General features: G+C 37.5%; 2 protein-coding genes across 4 annotated transcripts in view; both read right to left on the bottom strand.

The window, feature by feature from the left end:
• Positions 1-378: 378 nt before the first annotated feature.
• Positions 379-12965, bottom strand: CNBD2 (cyclic nucleotide binding domain containing 2). The gene is made up of 13 exons (XM_062578957.1): positions 12833-12965; positions 11713-11756; positions 10198-10373; positions 9698-9776; positions 8392-8555; positions 7298-7454; positions 6792-6943; positions 6115-6253; positions 4294-4411; positions 3468-3663; positions 2051-2213; positions 921-1075; positions 379-744 (listed from the first exon to the last, which is right to left on the bottom strand). The coding sequence occupies exons 1-13, from the start codon at positions 12963-12965 to the stop codon at positions 411-413; spliced, it is 2010 nt and encodes a 669-aa protein (XP_062434941.1). The 3' UTR covers positions 379-410.
• CARF (calcium responsive transcription factor) overlaps positions 10353-20557 on the bottom strand; it is a 27923-nt gene continuing 17718 nt past the window's right edge. For 2 of the 3 annotated variants that reach the window (XM_062578867.1, XM_062578865.1), the window contains 6 exons: positions 20479-20554; positions 20120-20250; positions 18717-19071; positions 15989-16693; positions 11713-11756; positions 10353-10373 (listed from right to left, as the gene is read on the bottom strand). In XM_062578867.1, coding sequence (XP_062434851.1) covers positions 16575-16693; positions 18717-19071; positions 20120-20250; positions 20479-20554 — 681 coding nt within the window. In that variant the 3' untranslated portion in view covers positions 10353-10373; positions 11713-11756; positions 15989-16574. Of the gene's footprint in view, positions 10374-11712; positions 11757-15880; positions 16694-18716; positions 19072-20119; positions 20251-20478; positions 20555-20557 lie in introns of those variants that run through there. The other variant, XM_062578866.1, reaches the window with a different exon arrangement.

The raw sequence follows: 20557 nt of genomic DNA, 5'->3' as shown, positions 1-20557 counted from the left end.
GGCTTTTTTCAGTTGCATTGATAGTTGTATTCACCAGATATACAAACATGAAAGTATCTCAGAGTCTTAAAAAGACTCTGACTATTTCACATAAAAGGGTATATACCACAGAATAAAACATAGGTGAAAATGTTTGCGTGCATAAACACATTTCCTTATAATAAAAGGAAAAGTAAATTACCACTGGAAGAAAAACAGTATATATGTTGAAGTTCACAGCAGCAATCCTAGACAAATGGGGGAAAAAAAGATGGGAGGGAGAACTATGCATTTGAACATAGATTTATTCTTCCAACCTTCACTTTTTTTTAATGGTGTTTCTTTTCTTTTTTTTTTTTTTTTTTTTTTTTTTTTTTTTTTTTTTTTTTTTTTGTCTGCATCAGTGTTCTTAAACTGCTTTCTCATGCTTTCTAGAACAGTCCTTTTAAACTGAGCTGTGGTGAAACAATACTATGAATCAGTCGCAACTCAGTCTTTGGTATAACTGGATACTGTCTTCTTTGCTCCAGGTAAAGAGGAACAAACTTGTGTGTGTGCTGCTGAGAAGGTTTATGATAGAGCGCACTCAGGTCCAGAATGCCAGCTTGGTTCACACTCCATGAATTATGAACATGTTCTCCAGGCTTTTCAAAAACAGGAGTTATTTTTGGTGCACATTTTCTTTGTAATATAGAACTTGTTAGGTCTTTCTTTATTATTTTCCATTGGTTCTCTTCTAGAAACTTCTGACACAGCTCATCATCACTGAAAAAACAGTCAAAATATTTAGTTGTGAAATTTCACCTCTGATGGAGCCAGAAGTTCCATATCTATTATAAAATGGCAAGAAGGATGCTGAGCAATTGCTGGTCAAGTGCTCCGAATACTAGTTTAGAACCTCACAGGTCAATTTGCTTCTTGGACATATTCATTTTACTCACCTAGGATAACACTTGTGTAATTCAAGAACTTTTCCTAAATCAGCTAACTTCTCAAAGCTGTCCTTCCTCAACCATATGACCTCAGCATCCTTACTGACTAAAACCATGCTCCGCCTATCTTGCATATGGTCAGGAAAAAAATGCTGGCTGATGCCCTAGGGAAGAACAGAACAATAAAAGTGATTTGTGCTGTTCGGCTGATGTTTCCATACACCATATCTTGAGCAGAATTTGAGAGACTTGTTATAAGATGCATTTTAAAGGGAGGGTTTAACCAATATCATTAAGGAAGACTACTTGAGAATCTCTTGCCTACTGTTTTCCTTGGTATTTGATGTCAACCAATACTGTTATTACTGTGAAAATCTGATTTGCGTGTGTCTCTAGCAACTGCAGAGAAGTCTTGTTTGTACCTTTAATTCAGCCAACTCACCTGTGCCCAAGAAACAGTTCACTTTGAGGGAGTGCAATGCTTTCTTGCTGCCCACCATCTTTCAAAGCAGCAACACAAATTATAGCTCAAGCTCCAGAGGCCCACCTGCAGCCCAACCACAGACGATGCTGAGGGGGTGCACACCCTGATTCACCATACTTCTTCTTCTCTTGGTTTCAGACCTTATCTGACCATCATAATATACTGACTACAAACCACCCAAAGTCTATGAACCCAGAAAACAATCTCACGTGGAGTATTTTGGCATTGCCATTTTTCACTGGAAGAAGGAAGTAATGTAAGAAATAACTGGCAGGGCCTATTGCTATGTCAAAACACCAGTCATCAACTTACATAAACGGATAAGCATTAAAGGCTATCACCTTTCTATATGGCAAGGTTTACTTTGTAATCCACTGGTGAAAATAATAGATGATGCTTCAGAAGAAAGCTTTTATCTTCAAAATTTCTCATCAAGTATTCAACAATGTTATCTGCCTCCTGTGCAGATTTATAATATCAGAAAGCACAAAGATTTGTGCACAAATCTTACACAAGATTTGTGTAAGTTCTCCACTTACCATCTGGTACTGACTAGGAGACTTTTTGTGTGATTTGTAACATGTAAGGTTGAAAAAATTTTCCTGATGAATAGCATAGACGTTTTTAATGGCAATTCCTTTTTGGAAATACTCACCACAATTTCTCCTTCATGAACTTCAGCAACTCTCATGTAAACTGCCAAGGCAAGATCAGTGGGTATCTCTCCATACGGTGTCAAAATAGTCACTGTCTTGTGGAAGAGCCCAGACACTTTCCTCTGGCCAATTTTTGTGTCATCACAGTCATCATGGCTACAACTCCACACAAAAAGAAGGGTTGAACTTCTCCCCACTACAAACAAGCATTTGGCTGTAAGGTGTTGTCAAGCAATGTAATTTCTTGTTTTGACATCCAGGCAATAACAAAATTATAAATTTCACATTTGGTCTTTATGTCTGTCAAAAGCCAGCACATCTCATTACCTTGGCTGCAGTGATGTGCATGGGAATTCTTCCTCGGGAGTTTTCTGTATGTTTTTCTTCCAAGTTATCTTTGGGTTGGTATGTTGCCTATCTTTTTTATCCTTAAGAGTTTTGTAAATACTCTTTCCTTTTACCTGCTTGGTTCCCTACAGGTTTTAAGACCTACCTTTCTGCATTCCTAACAAAAGCTCCCAGAGTACAATCTTTCACTTCCATGCTCCAAATGCTGCCATCTTCCTGTACCAGCTTTGACCTGTCCCTGCATCCTATGATCACCTGTTTCCCAAGTGCTTCATAAACACTCAGTATGTCTAAAAGGGAGCTAACTAGCTACTTTTCTAGATCTGTGCCTTTTGTAACCTTTTTATTATTGGTATTACCTCTTCTTCTTTATCCTCTCTTCTCATACAATCTATATTCATACAGGCAACACACACACACACCGTATTTTAAGGTCTGCATAACTTCAAACATACCTCTCCAGAGAAACGTATCAAATACACACAGTCAGGATGTAACTTTTCTGTGTGAAAGCTAAACTCTGTATGCTACAAGGAAGATGATTCTGGTCAGGATTTTTTGTTTGTTTGTTTTAATACTGGCATGCTTCCCTTACATCTTCAATGAAATATTTATTTATTTATTTAAACATCAGAATATTTTCAGAAGCACCCAAACTCATTTGTTTTACATTTTTCAAATACCATTTTTATGATAAGCCTGAATGCAATTTTTCTTTGGATAAAATATTTTCACAGCCATTTTTATGTTTTCTTTGATAAGCAATTTCCCAATGTGCTGAAGTTTTAAAAAGAAAAGTCAGCAAGATCTACAATTTACTCATCAAAAGCTATGAGTAAGAAACAGCAATTGCCTCTCATCCTCCCTTCCCTCAGCCCCAAAACCCCACAAGCAGTCTTTTCTTTCAAAATCTTTGTTCAGTTCTCCCCATTACTCAGAGAAGAAACTGTCCTCTTATTCAGAAGTACTTCAGAAAATAGAACTTCTTGATTTAGAACAAACATTTCCATTTTCAGCTACTATTAACCTGTTTGAGTAGGGCACAAAGGGGCCCTTAACTCATTCTACCTGAAACAGCCTCCCGTCTGTCGTTTCTCCAGCTTTTGATTCATCCTTTTAGCGCTTGCAGCAGTGGGATGTCTATTCACGTTTTTACCACTCTGCCTCATATTACATTTAAAGTTCTGAGCTTTGAGATTTGTTAAATCCTGCACTGGAAAGGATTTCCACAGAAAGTCTTCAAACCTCTTCCTGCCTACAGCTCCTGCAAAAACAGGAAATTCACCTTCTCTTTGTAAGTTGCAGATAAGTAAGTTCCTCACTAAATTCCCAGACTCATGGAATGATCACTCTACACAAATCCTTATATTAGTGGGAAATGTTGCTCAGAGCCACAAAACAGTACTACTACAGGACTTCTACATGGCCACCTCCTTTTGCAGGACATGGAAGCCAGTTTAATGATTTTTAAATGATATCACAATCCCCATTTATCACTGTAGTGCCAACCAGTTGTCTGATTCCTCAGTAAAGGCAAAAGGTAAGGCTACCAAGCAAATGGCTTACTCCTTACCATTTAAAAAAATAAAAATAAAAAATAAAAAAAAAAAATCTAAGAGCATGTAAAGAAGCTTCTAGAATTACTCTTTAATCCTAACAGCAGCATTAGGGCAAAGTTCAGCTTTACAAGCACCTGCAACTATTGAGTTAGACCAAGCCTATGTTATACAGGACTTCAGAACAAAAATGCACAACCATCCTTTCTGCAATTACTTTGTTTCTATGAAATTACAGTAAAAAGACACAGGTAGCAAAAAGCAATGAAGTTCTGAGTTACTAATTTGATGGTCACTCAGAAGTTTCCAGATAAAGCCTGAAAGTGACTGCAATTTACCAGTTTTCCTGGTGAGATGAGGGCTAATCTTGGGAAGATTCGTGAGCTGTTGACGGACCCATTTGTGATAGGACAGGCAAGCAGTAAGATCAACTAGGCGCAAAATTTCACAGGTTCCCTAATGACACAAACAGATATTGTAACGTTAACATGCTGATGCCCTCAGCTGCTTTAAGCAAATCAATCTTACTCCTCTGTGGGTAGAAAAACATGACAAGTATTTGCTGATTTGTGTAAAAGAAGTTCTGCTTCAGGTATTACATCAACCCTTGATGACTGTTACAATTCAACAATGACAACATTAAACAATTGCTCCCCTCTGATTTTTCCAAATGCCAATATTTACTTATAATATTCTTTAGAAGCAGCAAGACAGGAATACATACATGATTTTCTTAAGATGGAGAAATTAGCATGAAGGAAAGTCACAAGAACTCAGCAAGTTGCTTCTGAATTTTTTTAGAGTGGCAGAATTTAGAGTTCCCAAGACTGAAGATCGATTGAGCAACCAGTGCTGCAATTCTCAGCAGTATTAAGTAAGACCTTCTCTGTAACACTACCTTTCCCCGGACAGTCTATTGTACTAGTCTTTCTGTAAATTATCTAAATATCAACAAATTATTTTTTTCTAGCTAGCTATCTTAGTAAATGCTACAACACCTCACATCCCAGAGAGATAGCATGACCACTGGAATGAGCAGATAAAAATTCCCCTGAAGAAAGTAAGTTACGGCAACTGGAAATCTGAAAAAAAAGTCCAAATAACAATACTGACAGCTTATGGTGATTAACACTAACCGATCATGGGTCCTAGAAAGTCCTCCTAATAAACTTAACCTATTATTTTTGTCACCAGACAACACTACAGAGAATAAACAAATCTTTTCCCCTTCAAATATCTCAATACAGTTACCTTCATGGAAAAAAACAAAAATATGCCAGCTATTGCCTCTGGTTTAAGTAGTATAATTCCAAGCATAGCATTTATTGCTGATTCTCTTTCCTTCATATCATTCAGCTGGCAGTCAGCTGGCAAGCCACTAAATAACAAACACAAAGTCTTTGAGGCGTCTCACAAAAAAGCAGGCAGTATAATTGCCTCAGAGTGCTTGCATGTAATATATTTGTGTATGATGTCATCTAAAACATCTCTGGAAACCTTACTGATCTTTAAAAAATTATGCCTGAAAGGTAATGCATGTTTTCTTAAGTCCAGAGGCCTCCTGTGCCTGTTCTCTAATGAAACTCTGGTATCACAAAATTAAACATATTTGTTTTCCCTACCTAAATCTGTTTCTGATGCAGTCGAGGCCCTATAGCTCACCAGAAAACAGTTATTTCAGTACTAATAACTGCCCCCATCCAAAAAGAGGAATTCATCTATTTCAAAAGCAAAGGGCAGATAAAAGAGTAAATATGGAACATGCGAAGTTTTCCTCAAGTGTCTTTCAATAACTACCATTTAATATTAAAAAATTACTATTTCTACTATAGAATATGAGAAAAAAAATCTTGCCACAAAGAACTTGTGTATTAGGCTCTGACACATTAACTGGTAACTTATGCTGCATAAGAGATCGGATTGTTGGTAAAATAGATCCTACACAGGGTTTGCAAAGTAGTCGGACACTAAATAAAAGCAAGACAAAACCAACAGAAACCAAATTCACCAAGGTCTGGCACTTTACAAAGAGCATTATTTCCTAGTTCTTTTAGTAATGGCCCATAATTACTGTTTTTGTTCTTTTTTTGCAGGCTCTAAAGAAATACCAGCATACCACCACCAATATTAACCTTTGCTTAATCTCTGAAGGATCTTACCTTACTAATGAGAATTACGCTGGCTGACTTTGTGATATCTTTTGTTATCACCTGTCCGCAGTGAAATTTTTCCATTTTGCAGCTATTAGTTATTCTCACTATTGATCTTTTAGACCATTTTGCAAAGAAGTTCACACCTCTGAAAGGGAAGGAATACAGACACTTTTTTCATAGCCTGCCTGACAACGAACTTGCTGAAAAACATGTTTAACTACAAAAACAGTGATCTTTTTGCAGCTGAACTGGTAAACCCTAGGCCATGACTCCTGGAAATGATAAATCCAGTTCCAAATTAGTTGGTGTCTTGAAAAAGACACGTTGCCATAGTTTCTTGATGCAAAGCAAAGCATTCAGTGAAAATTCACTTTGCCTGACCAAACTTGTTCACAAATTTATAGGGCACTTTAGTGCAAAAAAATTTGGCAGGATTAGTAGCTGGGGTGCAAGAATAATTGTAAATCCTTTCAGAGTAGCTGGCGCCAAAGTTCCAGGTATAGTTGTCACAAACAGCCAACAGGGAATTCCTTTGTTTGTCATAGAACCACATGAGACAAGACAATTGTTATAATGCATTTCATCTATGGCCTTTACATAGCTGGGGAAGTTTATGGAACAGATTATGCAGTTAAACAGTCAAACAATAAGCAAAAGTGGGTGATAACATTTTAAGAAATTACTTGATGAAGTTATATTGACAGCATAATTCTTCACGAAGCTCTTCATCTAATTCATTAGCAAAGAAGTCGTCCTTATCCACCACAAATAGCTTTGTGTCTTCCATACAGACAACTGTAGCAATTCGCCTTGTTCCTTTCAATAGAGAAACTTCCTTTCATGGTGAGAAGTGGAGAAAGGGAAATGAAAGAAAGATCAGCTTGGTTAATCCTAGGAATTTATCCATCTTTTTTTTAATCCAAACATTGCCCCTATTAGAAACCATTAAATGGTCCATCTCATCTAATGCTGTCTCGTTATCCATGACGGCCAGTGCTAGACTTTTTGTTAGGAGGTGTAAGAACCTACATACAACAGAACTTATCTTCTAAAAAAGTTCCCTTCTCATTGCAACAAAAGGGTAAGTTCTGAAAAGCATAGGAATATAGATCTTACTCCAAAACTCTGCTTACTTCATTTATTTTCCCATGCATGAACTAATAGTATTTTTACCACAGTTGCCACTTACCCCAAACTTTTCCCCCTTCTGAAGCACCACAGGATACAGAGCTGTCAAGGTGCTACTACCATCCTCATCATCTGTAAGAGCAACACTACCAAAGTAAATGAAGTAAAAACTTATGCCACAGTGTCCTTTCTTCAGAATGACTCGCCCACGTTCAAACCTGGAAAATAGAAATACGCCTGTTCACAGCCTATTCCTAAGCTGACTCTGCAGCTGAGATTTACTATTGTAACAAAGTGAATGAGCAGAACTTGAAACGCTCAATCGGAACGCATCCATAAATGTAAGTTCTGATTCAAACATCAAAGTGCACTCCTTTCTACCCACAGAATGACTTTTTAAAAGTGAGAATTGGTCCATTTTCTGCCCTCCTTAAAATATTCAAAGAAATAATTGCTTGCGGTGATCAAAGAGAGATCCTAAGTATCTGGCCCTGTGACTTGAATTCAAATCTAAATTTTCAGTTAAATAAATGCGAGACTACCCAGGAAGCCCTGTAAAACCAGTTAAGGATTGTCCAAATTAACCCTAGAGTAGCAGGTGCCAGTAAGAAATGCTTTCATCAGTCCAATCCATCTAAAGCAGTTTAGCTTTCCCTACACTCACTACGAAGCAGTATCTCCTCTTGAATCACTGCACTACACTGTTTCCAAGGCTGCTGAACATTATGAGATTCACAACTGAGAAGCACTGATCTAAAGGCTGGAAGTTAAGAACTTCCAGTCCCTGTCCAGTGCTCGTCCCTCAATTTGAGCCCACAGTGTCATTTGTGGGGTTCACAAGGGACCAAATCCACAGCTGATCCGGTTCAAAAACAAAAGAATGGGGAGGACAATTATTTGCACTGATAACTGGCTGGTGTACATGTAGTGCAAGGTCTAGCTCTCAGCACAACTCTGCAGTTGTGTGGTCTGAATGGAAGACACAGGTGCAGTAGCAGAATGTGTGGCAGGCACTTCCGGCAAGGACTTCAAGAGTGACTGGCGAAATGGAGCTCACCACTGCCTCTCCCACCTCCTCAGGCAAAACATAACGGCATCTTACATTTCAGTCATAAAAAAGCATAACGCAAAAAAAAAAAAAAAAAAAAAAATTACCATTCGAAGCGAATCACTTTAGCCAGAAGAAATTGCAATCTCAAGCTGTAACTTTTATAGCTTTCTATCTCTTGCAAGCAGCTTTGTACAAACTTCACTTCCTCTTCTGTCCTCCATTCTGGTCTCTTCCTGGTTATCTGGATTACTCTCAGAGGTAAGTGATCCTGAGAAAACATCCAACATCTAATGAACTAAGAACTAAAAGTAGAAGCCACAAACACCTTTACACTTTAGAAAACTGAAGTGTCATCTTAAAAAAATACATAATTAATTAATTCCCAATTCTTTTTCTCCCATTTCATTTCAAAATAATTATCTGCAAGAAATTGCTAAATTTATCTCTAAGACAACAATGCCCAAAGTTATGACTGAACTTTTAACATAGTCCATTAGGAATTAAATGCTAAAACATGTTTTTTAGGCCAACTTTGTGGCTAGTTAGCTGAAATGCATTAAATGGTAAGTTTTTTTCCCTTCCCACTGCTGACCAGTATAAAAAGTTCTTCCCAGGAGACTTTAAAAATGCATTATCACAGGAGCAAGAAGGCCTACTTCTACCATTACATTCTTCAGTTATTTATTTCCTCTGCCAGCTCCTTTTCCTAACATGCCTTAAACACATGGTGCTTGACTATTCTAAGAGCTGCCAGCTCACGCAGCCAACAAACACTGTCCATCAAGTTTTCATAAAGGGACATGTCCATCGTTCCTCATGGTGAAAAGCAGAATTCCACAAGCCATCCTTGAGGAGACAAATATCAGTACCTCTGAAACAGGCAAGAACACAAAAGCAGTCAACGCTGTTCTCAGGAGCTGGAGAAAACTGAAGATTTTTCCTTCTGGCCAAGAAGTACTGCAGAGTGCATGGACATATCTGCAGGATTTGTCCCTTGCTCTATTACTACTCAGATCAGGAAGGCTGAATTCACATCCGAAGGCTCTGTTAGTTCTTGGGATTTGACCATTTATGATCCCAAGCCGGTTTCCCTAAACCAATGCAAATTCTAGCCAGACAAGGGAAATTTGTTTTACAGTTGACCATCTTTAGACTTAACCTGACATAAACACTTACAATCAAACTACAGTGGCTGGTTTTCTAAACACCATGCCTTGCCTCCTTTGCAGATATTTTTATTGATAGGTTGTCAAGTGACCAGGTTTGCAAAATGATTAGGAAGTGCCCTCATCTGATGGGAGAGGTGGTGGAGATTCAACTGCAGTCCCAAACCTGATATGAGTTTGGCTCAATAATTGCTGCTCCTTTTTTCGTGAGACACCCTGAGCATGTCAGTGATTTGCAAACTACCTGCAGAAGAACAAAGGTGCCAGACCTTTGAAGCTCTGAACTTGCTGGTGTTGAAGGACAGTTTAGAATGTTTCTTGTTCTGGATAAAAAAACAAAAAACAAAACAGAACAAAACACATTGGGAAAGGCTTTGGTTGTTTTATGCTATCAGAGTTAACAAGTATACACTAACATGTCCTCATAAGACAAATTTCTGTAGAACTAGTACATTGCGCCTATTTTAACTTAAAGCTTACTCTGTCAAAAGCATTTATTAGAAAGGACTTCAGACAAAAGCTCACCACTGTTTCATTACAAAGCAAGCTTTGCATTTACTTTAAGAAAATGCACACTGACAATACAAGATCAGGAGGTACCACTGGCCCCATTTCAATGTGCCATGCAAAGATGGCAATGCCTGCATGAATACTCATTGACATCTGGACAGGTAAACATTGAGACCTGTCCCATGCACTAGGCATCCTGTCAACCAGAACAGAAAAAATAACTAATTCTAATACTTGAAGAGATTTACTTTTATTCCTTGTAGAAAAATCCTTTCCTTCCTGCCGAAGAACGGGAGCTTTACAGAAGTCACGTTGTCACATTCTAATCTCTTCTGTTCCTGCAGGTCTTCCCATAAGATTTTACAGATTTTCTTCATAATCTTGATGTCCCTTGCAAGCTTGTAGAACTTCTTGAGAGGACAAACAAAGAACAACTATGTCAGAATATGAAGACAGATCATCCCCCTTTCTTAACAGGTGTAGTCAGGACCAGCAGTGAAGACAATAGTCTGGGTAAGAGGGCACTTGGATTGGACTCTCTCTCCTACTGTTATTTGATTGTCATACTTAACTATATTTTAAATAGTCTCTAAAGACAATGACTATTCTACAAACAGTAGAAACGGTCTCTGATCTTTGCTGGAGCCAGCAAAATCCACCAGCATGAAATGAAAGGATAGAGCTGAAAATTTAATAGTATTTTGGTAGCAACTGATGCTCTACTGACACTGTCACGCTGTAGAAAATCAAGTATATTAGAAAAATAACCAAATGCCAGATTCAATAGTGCAAGTTTTCGCTCTCTAGTTCCTTCATACTGAGGACTCAGAAGTCAACAGTTATGAAATCACTTTACTACAAAGAGACTCTCCTCCTCCTCTGAGCCTTCATTTCTAATCTTCATTAGAAAAAGAATGCAGGAGAGAGAGAAATTTTATTTGCTTAGAGCAACATGCTCTTGTTGAACAAGCAGACTGCCATTAACAAAAACCCCTGGCATGGTAAATGACCAGCCAAGCTGCATTTCAGAGTGCTGAAGATAGCTGCTGTAGAAACATGAATTCCAATAATCCACATTAAAAAAGACCTGATTAAACGAGCCCTAAGAAATACGCATCATCGAACCACGCTGTTATTAAAACTATTAAAGAACTACTTGCACTTAACTATATGCAGATGAACTACATGCACATAACTATATGCATGTCTCTGTTTTCTTTACTTTCAAGTGCATACAATTTGCTACACATATCACTTAAACTATCAGGCAATCAACAGTAACTTTTCCCCAGAGAACGTCATCATATACACACCTGCTGCAGGGTTGCTTCTACCTAGCACAGGTTAATGGACTATTTAGGAGGATTACTCCCACAGCATCCAGTGCTCCTAACTGTCTGGCCAGGGAAGGCCCCTGAGGACAAGGGCACTCAGCTTTTGTCCTCAGAAAACCTTCAATACCTTTTAAACATTTTCTGTATTAAGATGCCTGAGGATGGGGTCCTATATGACAAACATCCACTAACATCATCCTTGATGCAGCAGTTGTGTTTATGACCATTCTTTTGACAACTCCCCAGAAAGCACATTAAATCACTTAAGAAAATAAGCATAATTTATTACATGGATTAGAAATGATAGAGATATTACAATGTAACACCTTATGCTGGGGAAAAAAAAAACAAAACAAAAAAAACACACACATTCCTGAGATTTTTGTCTTCTCCCTCTTCTCCCGAGACATCATACCTTAGTTGCTGCTTGTTGGATAGACCTACTGGATAGCTTCTGACCTACGCAGAAAAAACAACACAGCCTGTTTTACACCATGCTTCCTTCATTCATTAACAAAGTGTGCTGTTGCTGAGAGGAGATAATTATTACTTGAGAGAAAGCAATTATTACTAATGGGATAGACTCAGAAGTTTACTCTAAAGAAAGCCTTGTTCAGAAGGGAAGGGCAGGTCAAAGAGAACCTCCTCAACAGAGATCCATGAAGAGCAGTATTTTTTCCACAGCCCCATCCTCAGCTATAGCCTGCTTTCCATCCTTATAGGAACAGACTCTACCTAGTCTTCTGAGCACATATCTTGCTTTAATAGGCTTAAGGGAACATATCCTAAGTTTCAATCAACACAAAGCTATCATTCACGAGCAAAAACTAAAGTGGTAAAGACAGGGAGAGGCCAGTTTCACAACATAAGCACTAAGAGTAGACAGAAACTATCCTTTTATCTTTGTTTTTTCAAATCTCTTCAATTGCTGTGCATGAAGGTATGGTCCTGTGAAATCCAAGTGTCTTGTCTTTATCCATCTCGCATGCTGGAGATGTGGCTGATAAACCAAAAGCAAGGAAAAAATCTTAATGAAATTAAAGGAACATAGAGACTTAGGATCCTGTAACAAACACTGACACAAAGGGAAACCTCACCAATATTTACTTGTGGAGGAAACTCATCAACTGCTGCCAACAATGTCACAGTGAAACAATGAGAACGAGAGAGCCTGAGAGCAGGGGATTTGGGTGGGAGCTCTAGTTAGCATAAAGGAAGAGACCTGGATGGAAACTGTGCATGCCTGAGGTAGACAGAGCTGCAATCACATGGACAAGGGGAGCAGCAAATTAATTTGGTTGGGAAAAAAAAGCATACTTTCCTCAGTAAGATATAAAGGAAAAGAGGCTATATGTCTGTGTTAAGAGCTCCAAGAGGGTTTCTTTGTATTAAGAGATAAGAATGAGCATCTCAGGCTATGGGAAGACATGTAGTTGTCTCTAGTACTCACCAAAACTCAGGCATCTCTCTCGGTCTGGAGGGCAGGACAAGCTTTCTTCTTCTTCCATACCTGCAAATTCCCACCTTGAACTCACCCAGCCCCCTACTGCAACGGATTCTGGAGCTGCGCCAGCCCTTTGTGACAGGCTCACAATCCCATTCCAGGGCCTGTAGCCCCCAGCACAGCTTCTCTGGCCCTCCCCAAAGGGCCTCAGGACTCTCTTCCATCTGGCCTCCTTGGAGCTGTCTTACTGGCTCGCTCCTTCTTCCCCAGCAACCACTACCCTCAAGTAGCTCTTGTATTTCTCCCCATAACCACAACATAGACCATGTCTTTAAAAGAAAAAGTAGTTTACATTTGAATGTGAATATTACACATTAAATTACTATATAAATATATATACATACATATACAAATATTTCTCTCTCTAGATTTTGTACAAGCTGTAATAACCTTTATACCACATGACCAAGTTTTGGTCCTTGAACAACACAAAAAGGACTCATTTGAATTACTGTTTTACATCCAAGAAGCTGTCAGCCTTGAAAGAGAGCTATGGACATATGTCTTTTTATAACTTCTCTACCTTTTAGCAAAAAGTTATTTTTACAGGCACATATAGAAGCAGAGCCCTTCTTGTGATGCCAGCCAACCACTGTTACAGCTAACGAACAATGAGAACAGACTGGAGAATAATTTCCTCATTTACAGTGCTGTGGAAGTGCAGGATTTCTAGGTATGCAAAATGAACACTTGAACATAAAAACCGCAAGGAAACAAAGTAAACATGAGAAAAAACAGCTACAATTCCAACACAGTCATAACTGACTTCTTTGTACTAAATGATATAGTTTTCTCAGAAAAATCAACCTTGAGTATTCTGCTCAAACAAGTTTAAGTACATCAAAAGTGGTATTGTTTACTTGTGAAGTTTTTTATACACATAAGAGTTTTTTTTTTCCTGTAAACTAAGTGGATATTACTGAACCAAAATGTTAACGTGAATATAGAGACTGGGCATGAGTGATCAGTTCATGTCCCCCCACCAACACCACACACAAAACTAATGTAAATGCATTATTTAAAGAGCAAAGGTTATATTAAATGTAACATAATAATAAACTAGAGTATGCACTTGGAAAATAAAGAACCGGAATTCTGGAAAATGAAGGTTTCTGGGAACAAAAATGTGAGTACTGGCCAAAGAAACATTTCAAATAATTTTTTTCTAAGAATGTAACTGCAGCTCTTATCACCAGCTTTTAAAAATGAACTGTATGGTCTTAATTACTGCTTCTTTAATTTTTTTTCCAACTTTTTATTCTATTGTTTTTAGGTTACCGTGCAAATCAAGCTATATTACAAAAGTCACTTTATAGCTTGTTATTCAAAAAGGACTAAAAAAGCATTTCTTTCAGCTGCAAGCAATAACCAAAAATAGAAGTACCTTCAGAAATATCATTCAGCACAAGATTAGATTGTAGCTCATGGTGAGAAAAACAGTGACTGGTCAAGAATAGACCTGTCAGTGAGGGAAATTAAGCAAGACCTGGTGGAAATGTAACTTATCTTTCCTTAACTTCTTACTCCAGTCAGAAATTCATCACCTTCTTTGAAGGAAGCTAGAACTGAAATATTCTATCGCTGGTAATCTTTAGCTGTAATTTGTTCTTTCAAGAATAAGCATTCTCAAAAAATGAGAAGCAAATCTCAAAAATGAGTAATAATGAGAAAGGTGATATACCTTGTTATGCATTAGTTTAAATCATAAGAATAACAGGTGGTGGGATCACTGAATACAGTAGAGTGGAAGGAGCTACCCATTTTTTTAGCATATTGTTACTGAAATTGAAAAAGAAAAAGTAACTGTTGACTGTGTTTTCCATAACTATGATCGCAGCAGGAGAGAACATCCATTCTGGACAAATTTTCCACAATTGGGGAAAAAAAATAAAAACACTCTGAAAGGGTAATCCTCGTGGGATTTACCTACCTAGAAATGAGTATGGCAGACCACAAAAGAAGTCAGTGTAGAAACAAAGCAGGAGACTCCAAAGAACTGAAGATTCTCTATGCACTTACATGACAGAATACTCTCATTAAATAAGAGCATTATCCTATTGGAAAGTTCTAACTTAAGCTAACCCATAAACATTAACTTTAAGTGAACAACATCAGCAATATCAGTTAACCTCACGGAAGTTAATATATTTTTAAGACAAGACTAAAATATAGCACCTACCTAACAGATGCTGCATAAAGTTTTTGGAACCTTATTTCAATGGGGGACTTCAAAAAGCTTTAGCCTTAAACACATAGAAGGAAATTAAAAATAATTTTAAATGTCCAATAAGTTATATTTGTGAATGCCTTGAATGCATGTTAACAAAATTATTGACTTTAAAATGTTAACCCTTACATAATTCAAAAAAAATTTTTCCTCTTTTTAAGTGCAAAAACAAAAAACTCCTCAGATTACATTCCTGTACAGTATACAGGAAAAAGAATTAATTTTATAATCAAGTTCTCAAAAACTTGGTAGGAACTAATAATGAAACCATCAGTATTGCTGTACAAAGACTGCACACTGCTTTAAAAATTCAACCTCTGTAGCAAACCATGGCATTCTTTGCCTTGGTAACTACGTTGAGGTCAGTTTCATTTACTGCTCTAAAGAGATTCCAAGATAATTAAAGAAATGCGTCTGTCTCAGATCATGTAACTCAGTTCTTGTCACTTATGGCTTTGGCTTACACACTGCTGAAAGATATTCCTTGATCATATTCTGCTTTTAAAAGACCATTAACTATTTTAAGAAATACAGATCATTTCAGTGAGAAGTTAATACCATTAAAAAAGACAAGTTTGTTTTCTGAACGTTCTAATGACAGCACATTTACACATATTGCTTAGATTGTATTACTTGTTTGTCTTCCCAGACCTCTCTTTGTTAGTAATGTATCAACAAACCTTACATCAAGAACAGCAGCAGGTTAAATCATATCTGTCTGAGTTTATAATGTTTATAATGCACATAAAGCAAAAATGAGGTAAGCTGAAACCACAGTATCAATCATTTTCCAGGAGACAGGACTCCTGCTTTCAGATGTGAACAAAGGCTGCAAGCAGCATATAACCTCATTATAAAGCCAGAGTATAAATTCAAAGATGTCAAAATTGAAAACATTCACTATTATAATTCACATATTTTTCTTCATCATTCAACCTTATTTGCACCTGGCAACCTCACCTTTCTCCTTTCCTTGATCTTCACATCATTAACATTATGACCAGGTCAAAGTTGCATTTTCTTCTTCCCTCATCACCTTTGAAATGTAGCATCTCGGACCTTCGTTTGGTCACAGAAGTATTGCTGTGTTAAAGCACTTTGTTATTGGATTCTGCGGTCTCAGATCTGGCAGACTCTATGGTCTTTGGAGCACTGTAACAGTTGAGGGCCTCAAGAAGATAAGCAAAACCAGTATTTAGATCCACATTCTAAAGCTAAAGGATTTAATTGTGGAAGACCTTCAGAAACGCCAACAAAATGGGACATCTGGATATCATTCAAACTACTCAAAATCTGAAATTAAAAAAAAAAAAAAAAAAAAAAAAAAAGGTGGAATTCCAGATGGGAGGTGAATGACCTGAAACTGGCACTGAACCATATCAACTGTATATCAAAGCAGCTGTCCATCAGAATTTGTGTAATATATGCCTAGTCTGAATGTCACAGTGCCTTTTAAAAAGAATGGCACAACTTTGAGAGTATCCATCTTCCTTTCCAAGACATTTTGAGTTCTCTGATTCGAAAAATCCTTACAGTTTTAAGAGATTCAAATAGGTGAAGAACTCTGGCAGTCTCTGATTTTATCTGTCTCCACAGACAACGCTTTTTCTCTGGCTTCTTGTTTAACATGGCTCACACAGATAATACCTTCTGGATTTTCTTCATCTTAAAAAGAAAACAAAACATTAAAGTTCAAACTCTACTGATAACACTTCAGTCCCAATAACTGTATGCATTTAAAATAAAAATAGCAGCTATGGAAGTAAAACTAACAGGCAAGGCATTTGTGAAGCTAACTGCTGGGTAGTTTGACAGCCAGCTATGCCATCTACTGTGTTATAAGACATTGCAAGCTGACACAAATTTGCTGTAGTAAATGCCAAGTAAGGCATGCTCAAGTAAGAATATTTAAAGTTCTGTCTACAAAAATTAAGTTTAAAACTATGAAATTACTTTCCAAAATGTTTTTCCTTTTCCCCTTGGAAAAATAAATCCACCATTTTATGACATTCCCCCCCCCCCCCCAAAGAAGGTGCTATGGCTAAAAAAAATTAACAATAAAGCATGTTGACTTAAAGAATGATTTGTACTTTAGTCATGATTGGTATAGCCATTTCTTGACAATTCCAAAAATAAGGAAATATCTTATTCTTAAAGTATCACTTGTATAAAAGAAAGACTAAAACATATGGGATAATTTTAATCAAGTGCACATATGTACATGCGCACACACACAAGAAAAGAACACCTTGAAATATACACTGATCAAACTGGTAAATTATATAGTGTTTCCTCCAAATAAACTCTATAACATCATTCCCTCTTCAGTCTAGAATACATCTCGTCCTCCTGGTCTCCAGACAAAAGCATACTGGTCCCTTAAAAGAAGTATCTGTACATTTTATAGGCAAGTTCTCTGCACAATTAGGAATTGCACCAATGCTCTCACAATTTTAAAATACAGGCTTGTGATGATAGACTGAGGCCTTGAGCACAGAAAAAACAAAATAAAAACAAAACCTCAAAGAAACAATGAGTTTAGTCCTTGCAGTTGTATAGTTTGAAATTTAGCTAGATTTCTTTTTATATGAAATATTATGTCCTTAAAAATTCACTTACAACATTCACTACCTAAAAACTGCAGAGAGACAGCAATGTCTAGACTGAATTATTAGGTTGAACAATTGAATGGAGAAGACACATTTGATGACCTCTCAAATTCTTTTTTTTTCAGAATTAAACCAGAATGGGGACAATTTTGGCTATAGCACTAGGAATGTGTGGTCAGTGATTTAAGACATCTTAATTTAGATGTTTCTGCATAACTCCTCATAGGTCATCATTTTTAGAAATCATGGGGAAAAAAAAGGATATTCCACAGTTAACATTTCAGACTCTCTACAAAGGCAAGCGGATAAGTTGCACTGATCTAGATATGCTCCATATCTGACAGCTTTTCTTGGTAAAGAATTAGAAATTATTCTTCAATTTAAATGCAAGATTCCTTCTCAACCAGGTTCCATGGCTGAGAATTCAAAGATTGCATGCATACCTGACAATTGTTTTAAGGGGCCTTCTATTTTGAGAGAGTAAAAGTTATTTATGGCATTTAATATGCATTTTTAAAGTATTTTCTGTCAGCAGTTTAAAATTCTAACTATATACAGTTCCAACTGATCACTCCCTAAAGCATATTGATCAATACAGGATGCTATTTAAAGGTTATTAAAGAAACGTTACAAACCTGCTGAGACAGTGCAAAGCAAGAAGTCATAGAAAAAAAATGTTTCTTATCAATAGTTCTAAATAGATTCAATATTGATTTTTTTTACTCTTATTTTTCCTAACAAAACTGTATTTTTGGAAAATATCAGTTTAACTAAATACTAAGACTTTTGCCAAAAATTATGTTCATCAAGAAGGCCAATACTTGATCAAAGAAAATGACTTTTTAGTTGAACTGTTCACTGTAATTTAAGATTTAAATGGTTTTCCATTAAGTTTTGAAAAGAGGGTTTTGTTATAGAAAAAAATAGTTTTTACAGTAAAAACTATTTAGAATCAGCTGAAAGAGGTCCATGTTGAGTTCTCCAGTATCAGTGTAATTCTCTACTATTCTTCAAGATACATGGAAGAAAACTCATTTTATTTTGTGTATTTACACATTATCAGGAAGGCTGCAACTTACTAAGTGGATGGCCATCCATGATCCGTACTGGAATAGTCTGCACATCTCCCAAGAGAATCTGATGGACTCCTCTTTCTAGGCTTCTGGGGTCATCCACCCCTCCAACTGCTACCAGCTGGCCCATGGTGACCAGACTCTGCTCAGAGCCAGGCGGATGCACAAAAGCAGAGCCTGCAGTGCTATGGTGTGTTAGGCCAGCACTCACTTGCAGACTGTTTTCCTGACTAAGTTGGTTGGTTATTGCACTCCCTATGGAATCCAAGAGACTTGCAGGGCTGGGAGGGGAATGGTTATTTACAGCTATCAGGGTTGTTGATCCATTTGTGGAAGTAAAAGTTGACTGCAGCTGTAATCCCTGTGAAAGAGAAGGCAGAAGTACTAAAACATAATTATTTACAGCAGAACGAATTTGCATTTAATGCTACATATTTTACTATGCTGGAACCGGATAACTTCTGACTTCCTATATATCATCTCATTGACACAGTCAGTCTTAGACTAGGGTTGTATTAAAAAAATACATATATAGAACAAGGGTGTCCAGTAGCATCTAAAAGACCACTTGTGACCATGCCACTCTGGTTTGGAACTGATACTCCATTTCAAAATGTGAGAAGTTTCCCCAGCACAGCCCATTCCCTAGAGGGATGGGCACTAAATGTTAAGCATACAGCTTCAAAAAGAGTGTGGGCTGGAGCCAGACTGTCTTCAGAAAGAACGGAAACAGCAAGTAGAACAGTATCTTACTGTAAGCTGCCTTCCTAGGAAGAGTCCATACTTTTCACTAGGTTTCAGGAAATAAAAAGGCAGCTTTCCAAGGGGGAGGTTAAGGAAGAAGGCTGAGAGAGACAAGTCTGAAGGAAAATGACTGTTAGAAGAAGCACTATTGGCATGACACACTTGTCCCCTTCTTCAGCCTTTTAACCTGGAAGTTTTACGGATCTGAGTTAGGAGCAGTTTTAGGATTTTAGCAGGTTTTCTTAAGAGACTGGAAGATGACTTAGAAGGAATAAAATTTAAGATCGATTTATCACCCTGCAGTTTTGCAGCATTTTCATTATGAAATGACTGGATCTGCTGGAAAAAGACTAGGTGCTTGGTTTGAGGCAGAAGTCCACTTCCTTCATCTACTTGGGTCTGCGTTCACAAGAGGCTCAAACATCAAAGTGCCAAAAGATGGCAGTGGGGTCCCTTGTTCTAGGGCTAGTTGCTAAAAGTAATGTGCAAGAGAAGGGTCAGAGTAGGAGCTGACAGCTGTTTCAAAAATCCATGTTCCCTCAGCCAGTGTTTGGGATAATTAGCTTAGAGGAGACTTCTTGTTCTCAGCTCACCTCCAGCATTCCCACTGCAGAACATTTGATTTTCTGTAAAACTGAGAAAGGTCTGAGATGACTTGACTGTACCTGAAGTTGCGCAAATATCTTGGGCTGAAATGAAGAGAGTGAAGACAAAAGCTGAGCTGTCTCTGGTAGCAAAGACTCCCCGCTCTGGTTGTATTCTGCTTTGGTGATGACTGACTCCACTGGTGAAATCCCTAGAGTGCCACAGAGAGTGAGCAGACAGTTATAACAGATTTCTCCTCTTCTTCAAAAACCTATTTAGTGGATCCAAAAAGTAAAATGCAGACATATAAAAACACATTCACATATATGCCATTCTCTCTTTTTTGCAGAACCTCTCTGGAAGGAAACTGAACTTCTGTGACATATGTAATAAAAAAAAATCACATTCGGAGATAGCTCAGTTGTTAATACAGTCCTACCATCTGAAGGTGGTGAGGCAAACGTAACAGTCACTGTTTCTGTCAGAACATTCCCGCTGTCTGTGGTCCACTGCAGCTG

Source organism: Rhea pennata, chromosome 6 (genome assembly GCF_028389875.1).
Source record: "Rhea pennata isolate bPtePen1 chromosome 6, bPtePen1.pri, whole genome shotgun sequence".
Lineage (NCBI taxonomy): Eukaryota > Metazoa > Chordata > Aves > Rheiformes > Rheidae > Rhea > Rhea pennata.
The sequence above is the reverse complement of the archived record's forward strand: the minus strand, read 5'-3'. Positions and strand labels throughout refer to the sequence as shown.

Excerpts from the sequence above, each read along its gene's own strand:
- CNBD2 (XM_062578957.1), bottom strand. The coding sequence starts at position 12,965 with ATGGAAGAGAGTCCTGAGGCCCTTTGGGGAGGGCCAGAGAAGCTGTGC. Across the intron at positions 11,757-12,832 it reads CCGTTGCAGTAGGGGGCTGG|GTCAGAAGCTATCCAGTAGG; the intron begins GTGAGTTCAAGG and ends TTTTCTGCGTAG. Across the intron at positions 745-920 it reads TTACACAAGTGTTATCCTAG|TGATGATGAGCTGTGTCAGA; the intron begins GTGAGTAAAATG and ends CTGTTTTTTCAG.